Consider the following 18795-nt stretch of genomic DNA (forward strand, 5'->3'; position numbering starts at 1 on the left):
ACACGTGTGTTGCATATGCCATGGCAGATGCTATTTAACTTTCGCTAAGCAACATATGGCTTCTTACACTTATGTCAACTCATTCCCGCCCCCCTCCCCCTGCTGCAGTTTTCTCTCAGATACTTCCGAATTCCCAGTACATGTGACTGATACTCAAATTTCCTTTCTCAGCCTCTAAGGCGGTCAGAGAAAATGCCCATAGTTTTACAATTCCTACACATTTAATTTCAGCTCAGAAAGAATTTCAAGATCAGGGCCTGATCACTGAAATTTTACAAAAGTTAAGCTTAAGTTTCGTAGATGTGAGGTTGCTGGTCTTAGTTAAAGCCCAGCTTAGCTTCATGACTTCTTCAAGTTATCCATTCACCCAGCAGCTGTTCATTGCTATGGTATCAAAGTAGCTGGTATCTTTTACTTCATTCTCTGTTATGGTGGCAGTTTTACATTTCTCCACAGAATTTCTCAGTGGACAAGAAAATAGTTCTTTAACTATTGGAAAGACCTGATACCTTCAGACTAAAAATGAATAACTTTTACTGCACACTCACTGTGACCAAACCTTGAAGCCCTGTTTGACCTGTTAGTCGGGCTAAAGGCTGATCCATTTTGGTGGAATTTTTTCTTAAATAAGGACTGCAAGACTGCATTTGTCATATGAGCCAGTCTGCACATTCCATGATTATTTACTGTTTTTATTGCAGTAAATAGGGATGTTAAGAGGCGGGGTAATCCCCTAATTGTGTAGTCAATAACAATTTTATAGACTACATGATTAATCAGTAAGGGAAGGCTGCTGCAGCTGCACAGTTTAAATGTAGTAAGAGCCAGATGTGCAGGCAGCCCAGCTCCTACTACATTTAAGCTGCAGTGGAGGTAGGTCCCGGACTCAGCACAAGCCGGGACTGAGCGGGGACTGCTCAGGGTCACAAACAGGGGCTGCTGCCAGATAGAGGCAGCAGTGGGGAGGCAGGCAGCACTGCAGAGACAGTGCTAGGGGGAACCGGTTTTTAAGCCTGATACAGAGGCAGCGGTAAGGGGGAGGGGGAAGGAGAATAGTTGAATAGTCGACTACTTGCTTACATCCCTACCACCCGCATCAGGAATATGTTAAATATTGTATATTATGTTAATATGTTAAATATTGTATAACTTTTACTTAGTTTAAGTAAATATATTTCTTCTGCTGAAAGCTATCCCTATGGGAAAAATAATAAGCATAAATAGAGCTCATAAAGAGTTAAACTTGTGCTTCTTATAGTAATTTAGCTAAAACCATATGAAACACAATCTTTTCGGAAGCAAAGCTTATTTTACTCATTTAAAAAATTAGCACTAACTTTTCATTGCCCTATCAACAATGCCATTTCTACGGGATGGAGGAATTACTCATAGGAGACTATGAAATAAGAGAGGAAAAAAGTAACTCACCATAGGAAACAGGACATATTCGCGGAGGAAATCATGAGATTCAAACTGATTACAGTCACCAAAATCCGCTGGAAAAACAACACCACATTTACTCATATTACATAGCACTTTCCATGGATATTAAAACCTGGACCTTATGAACCTTTGATTCACATGCTTAACTTTAAGTATGTGAATTGTCCCACAGAAATCAAGTGTTTATAGAATTGAGGTCTTGAACAACAGTTTAAAAAAAATCTTTTTTTCCCCCATGTCCAGGCCTGAGATAAGGGCCTAAGGACAGTTAAAGACTGACCTGTGCATAATTAGGATTTGTCTTTACTACCTGGTGGATTGATGGTGCAGCAATCGATCCATCAAAGGGCAATTTATCTTGTCTGCTTAGACATGATAAATCGACCGCCAAGAGCTCTCCCGTCGACTCCGATAGGACGAGAAGTGTAGCTGGAGTCGACAGGAAAGCAGCCCCTGCTTATCTTACCACATGGAAGACACTGCGGTAAGTATGCTGACTTAAGCAGTATTACTGGCATAGCTGAAGCTATATAGGCTAGATTGACAAGAGGAAGGAGCAGAGGGCCTGACACAAGCAGCTTCCCCTTTTGTCTTGCCATTCCAGGGCCAGCCTCAATTGAAGTGCCCCACTCCATGAAGCAGGGCTTGCCAAAAGCTGGTCCAACACTTTATTTTCTTATGCTAGTACTTCCCTCTCATTTGCCCCCTCTCACCGTCTATCCATTAGGGAGCTGAAACAATCTTGGCACTCACAGCATTGCTCTTAGTCATGTACAGGCAACACCCAAAAGATAATTATTGTTCAAATGTTCTTAAAATAGTGCAGTTTTGAAAGTGCTTCCTAAAAATTAAAATGCTTTTTCTAACATACACAAAAATCATGTCTATATTTATCTATTTGTTAAACACACAACAGCTTATAACTAAAGAATGAACTTGCTGGAAGGTTATTTTATTTTAACTGAACCAGATCAAACATCATTTACAAAATCTAGTATTTTAGAAGCTGGAAATCCCTACCATAAATCACATTAGAAAAACATTTTTGCAAAGCTTTTAGACAATTTCATGTAATGGCAAAGATGCATTTTCATTTTTTTTACCTCACAGAGTTATGTTTCAGAAACAGGGAATTAAAATGGACATTAAAATACAAAATATGCAGTTAAAAATAACGGTGTGTCCGCCAAGTCTCTTTAGTGGATCATGCAAAAGATCAAAGACAGCACTACAGTGTTAGGAGTAAAACAACAAAAACTAGAATAAATGTCCAACACAGCTATCAATCATAATAACAGATTTTGCAGAAAATTCAAAGCAAAATAAGTGATTATTACTCAAACCATTTATAGAAACAGGAGAATGGACAATTGTATGGTAAGAGATGCCTGCACAGAGCCACTGGAAAGGCCCCAAACTGAGACAGTGGAATTTGATTTTGTGTCTGTCCATCACCAATTCTTCACCTTACACTGTAGGAAAAACCACTTAAACCACACTGCAAAGCTCAGGATGAACATATATTTCAGCCCAATGGTCAATAGAAAAGATTAGGATTTGCTTCTGAACACCCAATAGGGCATTACAATAGTATTTCTACCAGGATTTGTAAAAATATTAACTTCCTCAATATTACTACTCTTTACCTATTCCACAGCTTTCATCCTGGGCTCTCAGAATGTCCTACACAGGTGGATACCAGTATTCCTACCCTAAGGCAAAGAGTAAGTTAATGACCTGGTGTTCAAGGTGATGAGACTCCACAGTTCTCACTGATTTCAGTAGGGATGAAAGATGCTCAGTAGCTCTGAAAATCAGTCGCGAAGAGACTTACAAAGGCCTTTAGGCAACTGAGTGGCTATCAGATGAGGTAATACACATGTTCTCTACTGCCAGGTCCTTGTTCTAATCACTAGACCATGCAGAAGTGGAAGTTCCAGGTCATAAATTAAGCTCTAGAAAATTTCATCTCAGCAACAGAATGCTTCACAAGTCAGTAGAAATGGGATGATCACATGTTCAAATAGGGACCCATTGTACCACAAAAAATCTTTCATTTATGAAAAGCCAGTAACTGTGTCTTAGCTACTGTATATACAATTACCTGATTTTAACATTTACATCTGAATTCCTTTCAGCAAGTACATCAGATGCATCAGGTTATGACATTGTATCATTAAGGTTAATTTTGAACTAGACAGTCTGAGAGACATTATAACTTAAAACATATTTATTTTTCCATATTGTAGGTATTCTTTTTCTCTCTCTCCTTGCTAGGCCCAGAGTAAAATCAGCCAATAGTCAGCTGTAAATTAACAATAATCCACTTAACAAAAACCACTATTACGTACTCTGTAGTACTTCTAATAGTAAGTGAGGCAAAGTGAATTTTAAATTCAAAGCAAAATTAAAACTTCTAGTTTGGCTGAAAATGGAATTACTCTGAAAATAGAATTTGAAAAACAGTCAGCTCCCATCTTTTCTGCAAAGTAGTCAACTATTACTGAAAGAAGAATCTAGATTTGTTGGTTGTTAATTCAGAAAATCCAGTGTTGGAGCTGAAAAACGTTTACATGTACTTATGATCCAATCATTCAACACCTGAGAGTACAAGTAATTCATCATCTAAAATTCAATTCTACTCCTACTGAAATCAATGGAAAGACTAATGATAATTAACATGTATTGGACTGGGCTTAATTAGTGTCAAATAAATACTTAGAATTAACTGTAGAGAGCAAAGTTGGAAGAGGACTAGCAACTAATTAAACTTTACCTTGCACAGCTAAGCCAGCCAACCGGATCCCCTGATCCAATGAAGAACGTAATCGACCATCAAGAACATCTTTTTTCACTTGTAGGTAATACTGATACCTGTAAGTAAGTGAAACAAAACAAGACATACTTGTATATTCTCTACAAAATGAAGATTGCTGAAGATACAATATTTTGCATAGATTGTATACAATTGCACTGTGTATGTTTGGTGCTGCAGAGACCGCATATGCAATCTTAATTTACTTTAAATATATAGGCTAGAATCATCAGTGTGACCCTCATGAGGACCAATGCTCCCATCTGTCCAAAAAGAAAAGACATCAGAATTCCATTGGGCACTCAGTGGACCACACTACAAGAGTGGCAGTTTCTGGAATTTCATCCAACCACAAATTCTGTAGGTGTAATTGAGGAATATATCCTTGTATGCAGTAGTGTTGTAGCCATGTTGGTCCCAGGTTGTTAGAGAGACAAGGCAGTTGAGGTAAGATCTTTTATTCAACCAGCTACTGCTGGTGAGACAGACAAGCTTTCAAGCAAAGTGTTCTGTATAAGCTTGAAAGTTTCTCTCTCTGAACATACATCCTGGCATTCACAGATCACAAGCAACAGAAAAAAAATAATCTGAGATGAAGGCACAAACAGAATATGCAGGATAACAGGAAATGAAATTAGGCCTGGTTTACGCTTTCTATACAGATTTTGTACCCGTATTGCTGTTTCAGTTAGGGGTGTGATTTTTACTAAAAATAGTTAAAATTTGGACATCCTTTCCTAACAGTGCCTTGTACTGGTACAGCTTATTTCTCTTCCTGTACAAGAAGTTGTGCATGTATAAATGCATCCACACTAGGAGAATTCTACTGCTTTACTATTTAGCAGTAAAAAATTGTTGGTATAGACAAATCCTAACAGTATTAGAAAAAAATCCTTGTTCAAATGATAAGAGCAAATAGCTCAAAGTGTCATCCACCATTTCTGCATGGTCATTAATTTAATAAAACCTTACTTATTCTTCTACAGCCGTGGTCACCAACCTGTCGATCGCAATCAACTGCTCGATCGGGAGGACCCGACCAGTAGATTGTGAGGTGTTCTGGGCCCCCCCATTACCTAGAAGCCCCACAACCTACCTCCAGCGACAATGGAGGTAATGCTGGCTTTCTGTGGGGTGGAAGGAAGTCCAGCAGCTGTGCGTCACTTCCAGGGTTTCAGGAAGTGTGCTGGCTATCCTCCAAACAGGCGGCATGCTGCCACAACCCTGGTCTGTGGAGCACCGGGGGACTTGCTATGCCGGGGGGGGGGGGGGGGGGAGGAGAGGGGTGGGGAGGGTTTAGGAGTTCCAGGAGGAGGTGTGCACCGGGGTTCCCTCCTCTGCGTCGGGGGAGAGAGGGGAGAGGAGTCCTGGGAGAAGGCGTGGCGCGGCGCGCACCGGGGCTTCCCTTCTCTGCGGGGGGGAGGGTTTAGAAGTCACCAGAGGAGGTGCATGCCGAGGCTTCCCTCCTTTGCAGGGGGGATGGAGGATGTTAGGAGTCCCCAAAGGAGACACATGCTGGGGACTCCTTGTCCCCTTCCAGCACCAAAGTTCTGACCAGACCGACATTCTAAGGGTTACAGCAATTATAGCAATACTAATGCCCATTTTCATTTTCTTCAAATTAGAGAAATTTCCCTTCAAACTAAAATTTTTCAAATTTACAGAAAGCCCAAAGTTGAATTTTGGACAAAGTTGGAAGAAACCCTTTGCAGATAATTGTGGGTTACTAGACTTTTACAAAGTTGTTACATATTTTCGATTTACGATGTTGTTACATATTTTCTTGTGCTCTGGTAACTCAAAACTGATTTAATTTTATAAATTTAGCTTGGGCATGCACATAAAGACTACCATTAATTTCAATGTACTTTGAACAATTTGATTGTGATACAGGAAAGCATGAGCCACTGAAAATAACACAGTCTCTCTGCTGGCCCTTTATGCTTCCAATCCCAAATTTCACAACTCTGGACTTGATGACATCTGGAGGTCCCTTCCAGTTCTAGTATTCTAGTAGTCTCGCCAGACCACGGATATTGCTGAACCAGAGAGCCCCAGCTGGCCAGGTTCAGAATCATAGCCCACGCTGGGGAAAGCACAGTACTTGCCAGGGCTGATGACAAGGAGCTCAGCCCCAGCCAGGGATGGAGGTAATGGGGCTGGTGGCCAGGAGTGCAGTCCCAGTCGGGGCTGGCATTGTGCGAAGCACAGCGTTAATAGGGGCTGGCGCTGTGCAGAAGCCCATGGCTAGGGGGAACGGCAGGGAGCTCATCTCTACCTGGGACTGGAGGCAGTGGTGCTGGGCCCTGTCTGGGACTGGTGCGGTGGGGGATACAGCTGAGGCCAGGCATGGCACAGGGTGGGACTGGAGGCAGAGGCAGGGAGAGCAGCCCCACCCGGAAGCACAGCTTACAGCTGGAGTAGAGAGCCTTGACCTACCCTCATCCGGCAAACTCCATTGCTCAGGAACACTCAGGTCCAGGACAAGGAAGGTCCAAGGGCAGATAATCATTTTTGGTGGGGGGCCACTCCATGATTTGGTAAGTGGTCAAGGGCCACACCATACTTTTCTATGGAGGAGGTGCGGGGTCTAGGACGGAGTTGGGTGCAGAAGGGCGCATGGGATAAGGATGTGGGGTGCAGGAGAGGGTGTGGGGTCTGAGAGGGTGTTTGGGTGCAGTAGAAGATTCTGGCCTAGGGGAGGGGTATAGAAGGGAGTTGTCACCTGGGGCAAGGAGGTGCAGAAGGTTTGGATGATGATCTGGGGGAGGGAGCTGGGGTGCAAGAGGGCTTGGGATGCCAGAGGAAGGTGCTGGCAGGCAGCAGTTTATCTAAATGTCTCCTGGCCGGCAGGCTGCAGCACCCCCAAGGCAGGCTGGGTTCCCTGCCTGCTGCAGTCCCAGCCCACTTGAAAATGCAGGCTGCTCTCAGACTAATCTCTCAGCGTTGATTAGCTGGCTGTTTCCAGTCAATGGGAGTTGAGAGATTAGCTGAGGTCAGTTCTTATTGGCCGGTTGTTTCTGACCAATAGGAGCTGTGAATTGATCTGCGGGCGGGAAGATCGCACGAAGCCCTCCCTACCTGCAGAGCAGAGAGCTACAGGGACTGTGTTTTAAACCAATGTTTCTCAACCAGGGGTACGAGTACCCTTAGGGGTACTCAAGAGAAGTCTAGGGGGTACATCAACAGAACTAAAATTTGGAGAAAACTGAATGTTTGTTTTGAGTTTTACAGTGTTTTATTATTTTTGTACTTTTTACACCCAAAAATTTCATCGCCTGCCCAGCATCAATTAAGTTGTTTAAACAAATGTGTTGCAGTGGTAGAAAAAAAATTGTGTGTGTCTGAAAACTATAGGTACTGGGGGTACTTTTTTTTTTTTTTTTTTTTTTTTGGAAAAAGGGTACTTTATAAAATAATAATAAAAAAAAAAGGTTGAGAAACACTGTTTCAAATCACAGCTGGTCCCAGCAGGGTGGGCTGTAGGCCAGATCTGGTGGCTTGGCAGGCCATATTCAGCCCCTGGGCCATATTTTACCTAGCCCTGGTCCAACCTGTACTAGGTCAGGGGTGGGGAACCTAAGGCCCAGGGGCCGGATTTGACCCTCAAGGCTCTGGGCTCTTCCCCAAACATGGGGACTCCACGCTGGTGCTCCAGCCCTCCTTCTCCTATTGCCCCACCATGGGGCGGGAACACACAAGATCCACTAGCCTGGGTGCCCTAGGCTGTGGTGTGTGAGGGGAACATAGGGAGTGTCTTTCTGTTTCTCAGTCAGGTGCCATGCTAGTGAGGTTTTTTTTTCTTTTGCTTCTCACTTGTGTGCAGCCCCCAACTGATTTTTCTATGGGTCAGCAACCCCCAAACCAAAAAATGTTCCCCAAATTTTCAGATTTCTAACTTCTGGTTTTCGACCAGAATGCCCTGTCCAGAAGGGACATTGGCAGTTCCAGTCAGCACTGCTGACTGGGCTACTACAAGTCCAATCGTTGGTGCTGCAGAGCTAAGGCAAGCTAGTCCCCACCTGTCCTGGCACTGAGCCCAGGAACTGTCCAGCATGAAAGGTGGGGAGAGACTTGGGGCTCCATGTGCTCTTCGAATAGGAACTGGACAATGAGATCTGGGGACAATGTTCGTAGGTGAAAGCAGTGCATGCAGCCTCCTAACATCCCTCATCCAATGCCAGACCTGCTGGCTGTTTCTGGGGTGCAACAGTCAGGACAGGTAGGGAGCCTGCCTTAGCCTTGCTGTATTGCTGACCGGGAGCCACCTGAAGTAAGCCGACCTACCAACCCCCTGACCCAACCCTAGCACCCCTGAAACCTAAAGTCCCCTCTGGCACCACCAATCCCTCATCCCTAGGCCCACCCCAGAGCCTGAACTCCCATCCAGACCCCTCAATGCCCCTGCATCCTAATCTGCTGCCCCAGTCCAGAGCCCCCTCCTGCATCCTGAACCCCTTGTTTCTGGCCCAATCCCAGAGCCTGCACTCCCAGTTAGAGCCCTCACCCCTTCCCGCACTCCAACCCCGGCACAGTCCAGTGAAAGTGAGTGAGGGTGGAGGAGAACGAGCAACCAAGGGAGTGGGAATATAGTGAGTGGGGGCGGAGCCTCAAAGCAGGAGCAGGATAGGAGCATAGCCTTGGAGAAAGGGCAGACTAGAGCAGGGTTACCCACTTTGGAAGCCCCGGCGGCCACAATGATACTCACAGCACATACCGAGGGTGGCAACGTAAGTGTGGTTGCATATACATGCAAATATATGCAAATGGATTATTTCACCCTGACGGGAGTGAATACAAAGATTAAGGCAAGACTACACAACATGCAGGCCCCATTTAAGTCAGTTCTGCTGATATTAACAACATGCAGTACTTACCCAATTTCCATCCATATGACAGCACTTTTAATGAACAATGACAGGCCAAGAATTTAACTACTGAATGCATATCAACAGAGGACCATTATATTGACTCCTTTTGTGTTTTGGCTCCCACCCAGGGGCTGCATGTTGAGCCCTGTGTAAACCCAAACTGGCTGCGGCCCTCATGCAGCCCGCAGGCCACATGCTGAGTAGCCCTGGACTAGAAGGTTCAGTTCTATAGTATTAGAAAGTTGGCATCCCTATCATAAACATGTGCTGTGGGTCCAATCTGGAGCAAATTATTTATAAATTATTTGCTTATATGGACAACACAAAAGATCTGCCAGGACAAGTTTCAGTCAATCATTCTTTTACTTAAAAAATTAACTGGCTGTGGATGGTTACCATTCCAAAACTGTAAAAAAAAACCCACATGTCTGTCATACCTGCTTTTTGAACTATTTTAAAGGAATATAAACAGTGATTTCAGACCATAAATGTGGTTGTTGGTGGAGTTTTTTGGTGGTGGTGGTGGTGGTTGTTTTTAAAAGGGGTTGATTGTTGGGGGGGGGGGGGATATCATAAAAACTGCCATGAAAATAAATGTCTATCTGAAATTAGAGAAAAGGTATAAACACAGCATTCTCTGTTACAACTGAAAATGTCTGCTTGCACAACGCCTCCAAAGATACAGTCAAAACCTGTAGCCTCATTAGAGCAAAATAAAATTTAGAAGCCTTCTAGGGTTGTGAGAAACTTGACAGGGCCCTGGGCAAAGTATGTGTAAGTGTGTGAGGGGGGAGGGAGGAAGAAAGACACAGCTCTGTGCTCCCAGAAGTGGCGGGACCTTGTGTGGAAGGGGCCAGCTCTCAGAGCCTTCCAGAGTGCACAGCACAATTTAAAAGACCTGGGGCTCTAGCCGCTACCACTTTTGTGAAAGGAGCTCCAGGCTCTTGTGAATCACCAGCTCCAGTGATTTTTTTGTTTTAACTGAAATATTTACTTAGAATCTTGGATGAATAAAACATTTTTTATAATCTTTCAATGTTTTCTCTCTGTCATTTCCTGTGGGATGACAAAGTGACATCATCACGTCACTCTGTGTCCCCAGGAGCCCTGACTACATGACCACTCAGTAAAATGGGGAGGGTGGCCCCTGGAGCAGCACCCACCTGCCCCTGGGGCCCGCCCCCAGCCTGCCCGGCCCATGCACCTGCCTTACGGCTTTTCTCTGTGCAGCCCAGCCGAGCCCAGCCCAGCCACAGCGCTCGGGGGCCGTGATGCAGGTCTTGCCCCTGAGCAAGCGGCTCTGGCATATGTCAGTGACTCGGGCCAGTGCACTCTCCCAGGAGCTCCATCTCCATGCGCCCCGTGGAGCAGTATCTGCCAGCCTCTGGGCCCAGCCCCCGCCTGCCTGGCCCACGTGCCTGCCACGCTGCTTGGCTCTGTGCAGTCCAGGCTCAGGCGCACTCTCTCAGGCCCGCTGTGAGCTGGGCAGGTCTCACACTTGGCCGCATCTCCAGCCCTCCAGAGCGGCCGCTCTGCACTCCGGGCTTCCTGGGCCTCCCACAGAGCAAAGCTGCCCCAACAGGCCTGTGTGGAAAGGCTGGGCTGGGGGCGGGCTATGGTTCCTGCTGCAGTGGCCAGGGCTGTGCTGCCTGGCCCAGTGGTGCTCCTGGGGGTGGGGCACGCAGCTCGACAAATTCATGGGAGGGGGCAGAGTGTAAGTAGGAACAGATGAAGGGGAACAGGGTGTATGTGGGGATGGACAGGATGGTAGGGATGAGGGGGGATATAGGAATGGAGTTGGGGGGATGGGCAGTGTGAGAGTTGGGAGGGATTAGGGAAGGAGGGGTGTGGGAATGGAAGAAGGAGGTAAGGGTAGGGATGGGCAGTGTGGTGTGGAGGGGGAGGGGCTAGGGAGGATGGTGAGTGCAGAAATGGAGGCAAGGGGATCAAAATTAAGTATAGGTTGTGAAGTGGGGGTGCAGCGCCAGAGCTGGCCTGGCCTGGCATCGGCCCTGCCCAACGGCCAGGGGGAGAGCTGGGGCTGGCCTGGCCTTCACCTGGCAGCCAGGGGGAACCAGGGCTGCCTATCCTCAAAGACAATGGTGATGGCAAGCATAGCGAGCAGGGGGCACTGCCCCTTATATATTTTGGAGAAATAAGCAAATCTAATAGACAAATAATGTTTGCGCATTGCTACAAATTGTTACACAAGATGGCATCAATGAGTAATTTCAGTTATGTAGCCCTAATTCACAGGACTACGGGGAAAGCAGAGAGAATTAAAATAACCAAATGCGTTTAGAACTGAAGTTCAATCTTCTTTGCTCATTTTGAGTTAACATTTTTTAGCACAGTTTTTCTATATTGAATATAGTAAAGGCTACCGCTCTTTGCCAGCCTGTAGCTAATTCCAAGGGGGATGGGAGTGGATAACAAGTCTGAACAAAACCATAATTACAAGGATATAATTTTCCACAATTCCGCTCAGCAAACACAAATATACATTAAGAGTATATTTTAAGAATAAAGATTTTAAAAACATGATTACATTTGAGAAACAACCACAAGTTCTTGGTAGTAGTTTACAAAATGTTCATTAGTTACTCAAGCGGTACAACGCCTTTAGAATTGTCCCTAATGATGTAATTACTGGATTAACTAGCAGTTTTTCAGAACTCATTCAGTACCCCTTTGCAGCCAAACTGATCTACTGGGTAACTACTACATTACGTAGTTTTGTTGTTAACGGAGGAAAGAAGAGAACAGCTGTAATGTTACACAGAAACAATCAAAGTAATTAAGAACATGGAAGAGAGATAGTTTGACAATCAGAGGCCCACTACAGGATTTTAACTTTCAATCCTTTAGCTCTTTTTTACTTTTTAAAAAATGGTGAAATAGAAGAAGTGAGTAGATCATAATATAAACCTATTAAATTAGTAACATCACAAATGCCACTGTATCAAAACACTGGTTTAGCTAGCTGAGGATTCTGTCTGACAGTGGCAGATATCACCTTCTTCAGAGAAAGAAGAAACTCTACAGTGGGCAATCATGGAATAGCTTGCCTTTATGGAAGTTTCTCCTTAAAAACACACTCCTTAGTAGAACTATTTTTTAAACATCAGCATCTCCAATATGGATAGTCTTGTCCATACAATTTAAATCTTTTTTTTTTTAAAAGTCCTGCTATGCTCTTGACATTCTTGTGAGGGGAGTTCCACAGTTTGTGGTTTTTTAAGTATGTCATTTCTCTCCTTTTAAATTCATCTTTTATATTTTCACCTTCCATGTTGATTCAATCATTGCCTATGTTTTGTGAGTGCAAATGAAGGTGCTGCTTTCGTACTGACTGAATTGGTGAATCTCTGAGGTGATACCACAAACGCATTTCAAATGGGTAAGCCAACAGCATCCAAGAGAACAGTAACTTTTTCTCACTGCAGACCTAGATAGGTTTTGAAATAATAATAGAAAAAGGTGAATGCTCAGTCTTTTCAGGCATCCATCCAGATTCAACCTTCAGTATAATGGCATAAACGGTGTTACTCTCATGTTAAGATTTCTGGTTCTGGATGTGTTTCAGCTGGGCCAGACAGGGTAGCCATGCTTACCCCTTTACATCCTTAGTTTGTGTGGGGGTGTTGGGGTCACTGGGCATGATCCTAGGTAACTCGGGGGAGTGGAAGATCACAAGGATCGATGAAGCCCCCCCGCTCTAGGCCCAAGCACCCTAAAAGCACTCCCCCCCCCCCCCCCAGGCATAACTTTTCTCTGGCTCACTAATAGCCGGGAACAGCAAGACAGACAGACCTTGAGGTTGCCTAGTTACTATCAGTGGTATAGAAGAATTCCGATGTGTCTCTGTAGAGGGGAGGAGGAGGCAGCATGTCCCAGCGTGGGAACCTTGCTACAGTTCACTATTTTCTTGCAAGTAAACAACCTGGGTATACAAGGAGGAAAAACTGCTTACGTTGGTGTGCTTGATCTGAGATGTCTAGTCTCCTGGCACCTTTTTGAGCGTTCAAATAAATTTTTTTTTTGCTTCTCCACACCGGTGTGTTTATTGGAGCACGCACACCGGGCAACGAACCTGGCTGTTGCTTCCCTCAGGCACTCTCTGCCGGCAACAGTTCTTGGCGACCCAGATGGGACTCGAGGCTGAAATTTAGCCTTGCCTGGACCCCTCCCGGTGGTCGATGGATTGTGGCAACGACTGACACGCAGCGCGCACCGGTGACTTTATCGGGGGCCTCAGCGAAGACACAGTTTGATCAACCCCGGAGGGCACAATGGTGCAACGCGCTCAAATAGTGGAGAAGTAGTTGCAGGCGACAGTGCGGAACCGGTCCCGTGGATAAGGTAGGAACAGTCCAGTGGGGTGGACTTTCGCCTGTTAAGACCTGGGGACGCCCAGTGTCTCCTGAGGTTATGGGGCAGGCGACAGGCAGGGCATGCTGTACACCTTTAGAATGCATTCTAGTGAACTGGAAAGTGTTTGGATCAGATCCCATGACTAAAAGTAAACTGAAAAGGTTCTGTACAGTAGACTGGCCTCAATATCAGCTAGAGGACCAGGAAAGGTGGCCACTGGAAGGATCAATCAATTATAACACGATCCTCCAATTACTCCTGTTTTGTCAGCGAACGGGTAAATGGCATGAACATTTATATGCACAGTTGTTTATGGCTTTAAGAAATAGAACAGATATTTTGCAACAGTGTAATTTAACTCCGTCGGGTGCAGTAGTAACTAATGTGAGCCCCCAGAGCTCTCCTACAGCTGTAATGGCAGATTCAGTGTCCCCTTCGGCTTCAGCACCCCCACTATATAAGGAACAGGTGCCTCAGGTCCCAGAGGTTGCCCCCTCTGTGGGATTCTGCCCACTGATTACCGAGACTGTGGTAGCCCGCCAAGGAGCCGAGGGGCGGCAGGCCACTACTATGCAAGTTTACACCCATGTGCCTTTTAACCCAGCGGACCTAGCAGCCTTTAAAGTACAGGCTGGGGAATTCTCCACGAACCCAAGCCGGTTTATCTCAGTGTTCGAGGGGTGTCTGGCTAGCCACAAGCCTAACTGGGATGACTGTAATATCCTCACGAGGACCCTATTGTCTGAGGTGGAGCAGAATCAGGTTATAGCCAAAGCAAGGGAGGAGGCACAGCGGAGACATGAAAGGGATCCACAAAACCTCCCTGAGCCTGCAGACATGGTTCCCTTAGCAGATCCTAGGTGGAATACTAATGACCCCTTGCAGTACACCCGTCTCACCTCCTACAAGGAGTTGCTTTTACATGGTCTCCGGCACTCGGCTGTCCGACATAACAACTGGGCAAAACCATATGAGTTAATACAGGAACAAAAGGAAAGTCTGGTTGCCTTTTTGCAGCGGATTCGGGATGCCATCCGGCAAAATACTAACACAAATCCCAATGACCAGGTAACTGAGGCAATTATAAAGGGGATCTTTACCAGCCGTTCAGCCCCTGATATTAAAAGGAAATTACAGAAAAAGGAGGACTTAATGGGCATGTCCATGCCACAGATTCTGGAAACTGCTAATAGGGCTTATTCCCTGAGGGTATGTCTACACTACAGCACTAATTCGAACTAACTTAGTTTGAATTAGTTAATTCAAACTAAGCTAATTCGAATTAGCGCATCTAGACTTAAAAACTAGTTCGAATTAGCGTTTTGCTAATTCAAACTAGCATGTCCACACTAAGTGGGCCCTGAACTGAGGTTAAGGATGGCCAGAAGCGGTGCCGGCAGGGCACCAGATGAGGACTTAGAGCATGGAGCTGCTGCCTCAGGCTAGCCAAGGGCTGTGCTTAAAGGGACCCGACCCCCACCCCGGACAGACAGTTCTCAGGGGTGCCCCGCTTGCAAAGCAGTCCTGGCTTGGATTGCCCGGAGTATCCACACTGGGCACATCACAGCACTCGGACATCAGCCCGGCTGCACTTGCTGCAGGCTGCCATCCGGGGAGGGGAGGAGGGTCAATTCGGGGGCTGCAGGAGAGCTTCCACCCCGAGGAGCCTGCAGAGCCACCCCAGTCCTCCCCATCGGGGGCTCGTACCCCATTCCTCCATCACCTCCTTCCACTTACCCCTCTCTAGCCCCCCTTCCTGATGTACAAAATAAAGGACACGTGTGTTCAAAAATAGAAACTCTCTTTATTCCACAAAACTCGGGGAGACTGGGAAAAGGAGGTGGGAGAGGGGAAGAGAGGGTATGTCTACACTACAAAGTTAGTTCGAACTAACTTTCATAGGCGCTACACTAGCGCTCCGTTAGTTCGAATTGAAATCGAACTAGCGGAGCGCTTAGTTAGAACTAGGAAAACCTCATTTTACGAGGATTAAGCCTAGTTCGAACTAGCTAGTTCGAATTAAGGGGTGTGTAGCCCCTTAATTCGAACTAGTGGGAGGCTAGCCCTCCCCAGCTTTCCCTGGTGGCCACTCTGGCCAACACCAGGGAAACTCGTCTGTCCCCCCCCCCCCCCCGGCCCCGGACCCCTTAAAGGGGCACGGGCTGACTACGGTGCCCGTGCCAGGTGCAAGCCTGCCAGCACCCAGCCAGCAGACCCTGCACCTGGCACAGATTGCGCCACCCACCCGATGCCCCCCAGCCCTCCCCCTCTTCCTGGGACCAGGCTGGCAGCTCCCGGGAGCTTGCCTGGGACCTCAAGAGGCGGGCACCCGCCTGGGCTAGTGCAGACATCATGGACCTCGTCCACGATCTCCGCACTAGGCACAGGAAAGTGGTAGTCTAGGGCAGGAGAGCTGCCAGCCTGGCCACCCAGGAGCAGGTGTGCAAGAGAATCAAGGGGGTCCACTGAGACCCCCAACCCTGAGCCCTGAGCTTACAATGGCAGTCCTGGGTCAGACCAAAGGTCCATCTAGCCCAGTAGCCTGTCTGCCGACAGCGGCCAACCCTAGGGATCCTGGAGGGGATGGACCGAAGACAGTGACCAAGCCATTTGTCTCGTGCCATCCCTCTCCAGCCTTCCACAAACCTTGGGCAGGGACACCACTCCTACCCCCTGGCTAATACCACTCCATAGACCCAGCCTCCATGACTTGATCTCACTTCCCTTTAAACTCTGTTCTAGTTCTAGCCTTCACAGCCTCCTGCAGTAAGGAGTTCCACAGGTTGACTCTTTGCTTTGTGAATAACAACTTTCTGTTACTAGTTTGAAGCCTGCTACCCATTCCTTTACTTTGGTGTCCTCTAGTCCTTCTTTATGGGAACTAATGAAGAACTTTTCCGTTTGCACCCTCTCCACCCCACTCCTGCTTTTAGAGACCTCTATCCTGTCCCCCCTCCGTCTCCTCTTTTCTAAGCTGAAAAGTCCCAATCTTTTTAGCTTCTCTTCATATGGGACCTGTTCCCAACCCCTGATCATTTTAGTTGCCCTCCCCTCTCCCACCCTCTCTCTTCCCCTCTCCCACCTCCTTTTCCCAGTCTCCCCCAGTTTTGTTCAATAAAGACAGATTCCATTTTGGAAGACACGTTATCTTTATTTTGTACATCAAGAAGAGGGGCTAGGGAAGGGTAAGTGGAAGGAGGTGAGGGAGGAATGGGGCACGAGCCCCCGATGGGGAAGACTGGGGTGGCTCTGCGGGCTTCTGGGGGTGGAAGCTCTCCTGCAGCCCCCCAATTGCCTCCTCTCCCCAGATGGCAGCCTGCGGCAAGTGCAGTCGGGCTGATGGCCGAGTGCTGTGATGTGCCCAGTGTGGGTAGTCCGGGCAATCCAAGCCAGGACTGCTTTGCAAGCGGGGCACCCCTGAGAACTGTCTATCTGGGGTGGGGGTCGGGACCCTTTAAGCACAGCCCTCGGCTAGCCTGAGAAAGCATCTCCACGCTCCAAGTCCTCCTCTGATGTCCTGCCGGCACTGCTTCCGGCCAGCCTTAAGCCCGGTTCAGGGTCCACTTAATGTGGACATGCTAGTTTGAATTAGCAAAACGTTAATTCGAACTAGTTTTTTAGTCTGGATGCGTTAGTTTGAATTAACTAATTCGAACTAAGTTAGTTTGAATTAATGTTGTAATGTAGACATACCCAGAGAGGGTGGGAGAGGGGAGGGGGAAAACTGGGAGGAGGGAGCTGGAAGGGGAAGCAAGGGAAAGGAGGGGGTGGGGAAACTCAGGGATCAGGGGTGGGGGTCTCGCCGGGCCAACCGCCTCCCAGCACGGCGAGGGAGGGGGCCTCGGCGTCCCCAGGGGGATGGGGTGGAGGGTGCGGAGGTTGAGGTGGGGGGTGTGGACATTGAGGAGGAGGGTGTGGGGGTTGAGGAGGAAGAGGTGGGAGGGGAGGCAGGAGTGGGAGGAGGGACAGCAGTTGGGGGGGCAGCAGGCGCAGGACTGGCACGGGGCACCATGCTCTGCAGCAGGACCTGCAGGTTTGTGCTCAGCCCTCGGACCTCAGCCAGCTGCTCCTGGCGGAGCTGGAGGTCTGCCCACATCCAGGCCTCCAGTGTGCGGTGCACGGCTCGCAGGGCCCCCAGGTGCTGGTCTCAGTACTCCTGCTCCGTGCTGGCGGTCCGGAGCAGGCCGCAGGTGCGGGAGCATGTCCCGGGCGAGGTGGTGCGCCCTGCACGAGCAGCTGGTGCAGCTGTAGAGAAAGAAGAGAAGTGGTCAGTTCTCCCTGGGGACACAGAGGATGATGCCCAGCCCTCTCCCTCACCCCGCAACGTGAGGGTGACTGTGTCCTGCACCATCAGAGCCACTGTGCTTGTACAGAGGCCATGGTCAGGATGTCTGGCTCTCCCCGGGACTGGGAGCTGCCCCAAGACCGCACCCATGTCCCTGTGCCATGTATAGTTTGGCCGGGGCAGCGGGGGGGAGGGGGAGATGTCCCCTGCCTCTGTGTAGAGGGGACACATGAAGGGAAAGCATCCTTCTGGGTCCCGCCCCGGGGTCGGGAGTGTGTCAGGTCTCTTTGCACAAGCATGTGCCTATTGGGCCATGGCCCCTGGGTGTCACGCAGCTGGAGCCACCTGCCCAAGGGTGGCATGGCACGTGATCGCACATGCACAGGTGTCTGCATGATCCGTGGAAGGCATGGCCCACGCGCGCAGTCTCTGGTCTCCCTCCCGCTTCTCCGCCCCCCCCCCCCCCCCGAACTACTTAATTCAAACTACTTACCCAGTACGGTCTCCCTGGACGACCCTGCCGACTCCGGTGCTGGGACATCCTGCGGTGGCCCCTCCGGTGTGCCCGGGTCAGGGCCCTCCGGTCCCGGCTCGCTGTCCCCCGGGCTGGCACGGACTGCCCCGCCCCCCCCAAGAGTCGGTTGAGGGCAGGGAAGTAGGGGCAGGTGGCAGCCCCTGCTGCGGCGCCGCCCCTGGTGGCCCTGGCGTATGCCTGACAAAGCTGCTTGACTTTCAGGGGCACCTGCTCCTGGGTGCGCCTGTGTCCCTTTCAGGCCATGGTGGCTGCTATGCGGCCGTAGACAGCCGCGTTCCTCCTCCTAGTGCGGAGATCATGGAGATTGGGGGCCTGCCCCCAAACCTCAATGAGGTCCATGACCTCTGCACTAGTCCAGGAGGCTGCGCGCCGTCTATGGCCCCTGGCTGGCTCCTGGGTGCTGGGGGATTGGGCGGGGGACACGTCACTGCCACTGGCTGCCTGGCTCATCCTGCGGCCACTGGGTCAGGGG

The 18795-nt window shown here is 48.4% G+C and overlaps 1 protein-coding gene across 1 annotated transcript in view; it reads right to left on the bottom strand.

The window, feature by feature from the left end:
- The window catches only part of PTPN14 (protein tyrosine phosphatase non-receptor type 14), a 188278-nt gene that overhangs the window by 46745 nt on the left and 122738 nt on the right, over positions 1 to 18795 (bottom strand). The window contains exons 4-5 of the mRNA XM_075925194.2: positions 4220 to 4317; positions 1429 to 1496 (exon numbers count right to left, since the gene is read on the bottom strand). Coding sequence (XP_075781309.1) covers positions 1429 to 1496; positions 4220 to 4317 — 166 coding nt within the window. The remainder of the gene's footprint in view (positions 1 to 1428; positions 1497 to 4219; positions 4318 to 18795) is intronic.

This window comes from Pelodiscus sinensis, chromosome 3 (genome assembly GCF_052426305.1).
Source record: "Pelodiscus sinensis isolate ZL-2025 chromosome 3, ASM5242630v1, whole genome shotgun sequence".
Taxonomy (NCBI): Eukaryota; Metazoa; Chordata; order Testudines; family Trionychidae; genus Pelodiscus; species Pelodiscus sinensis.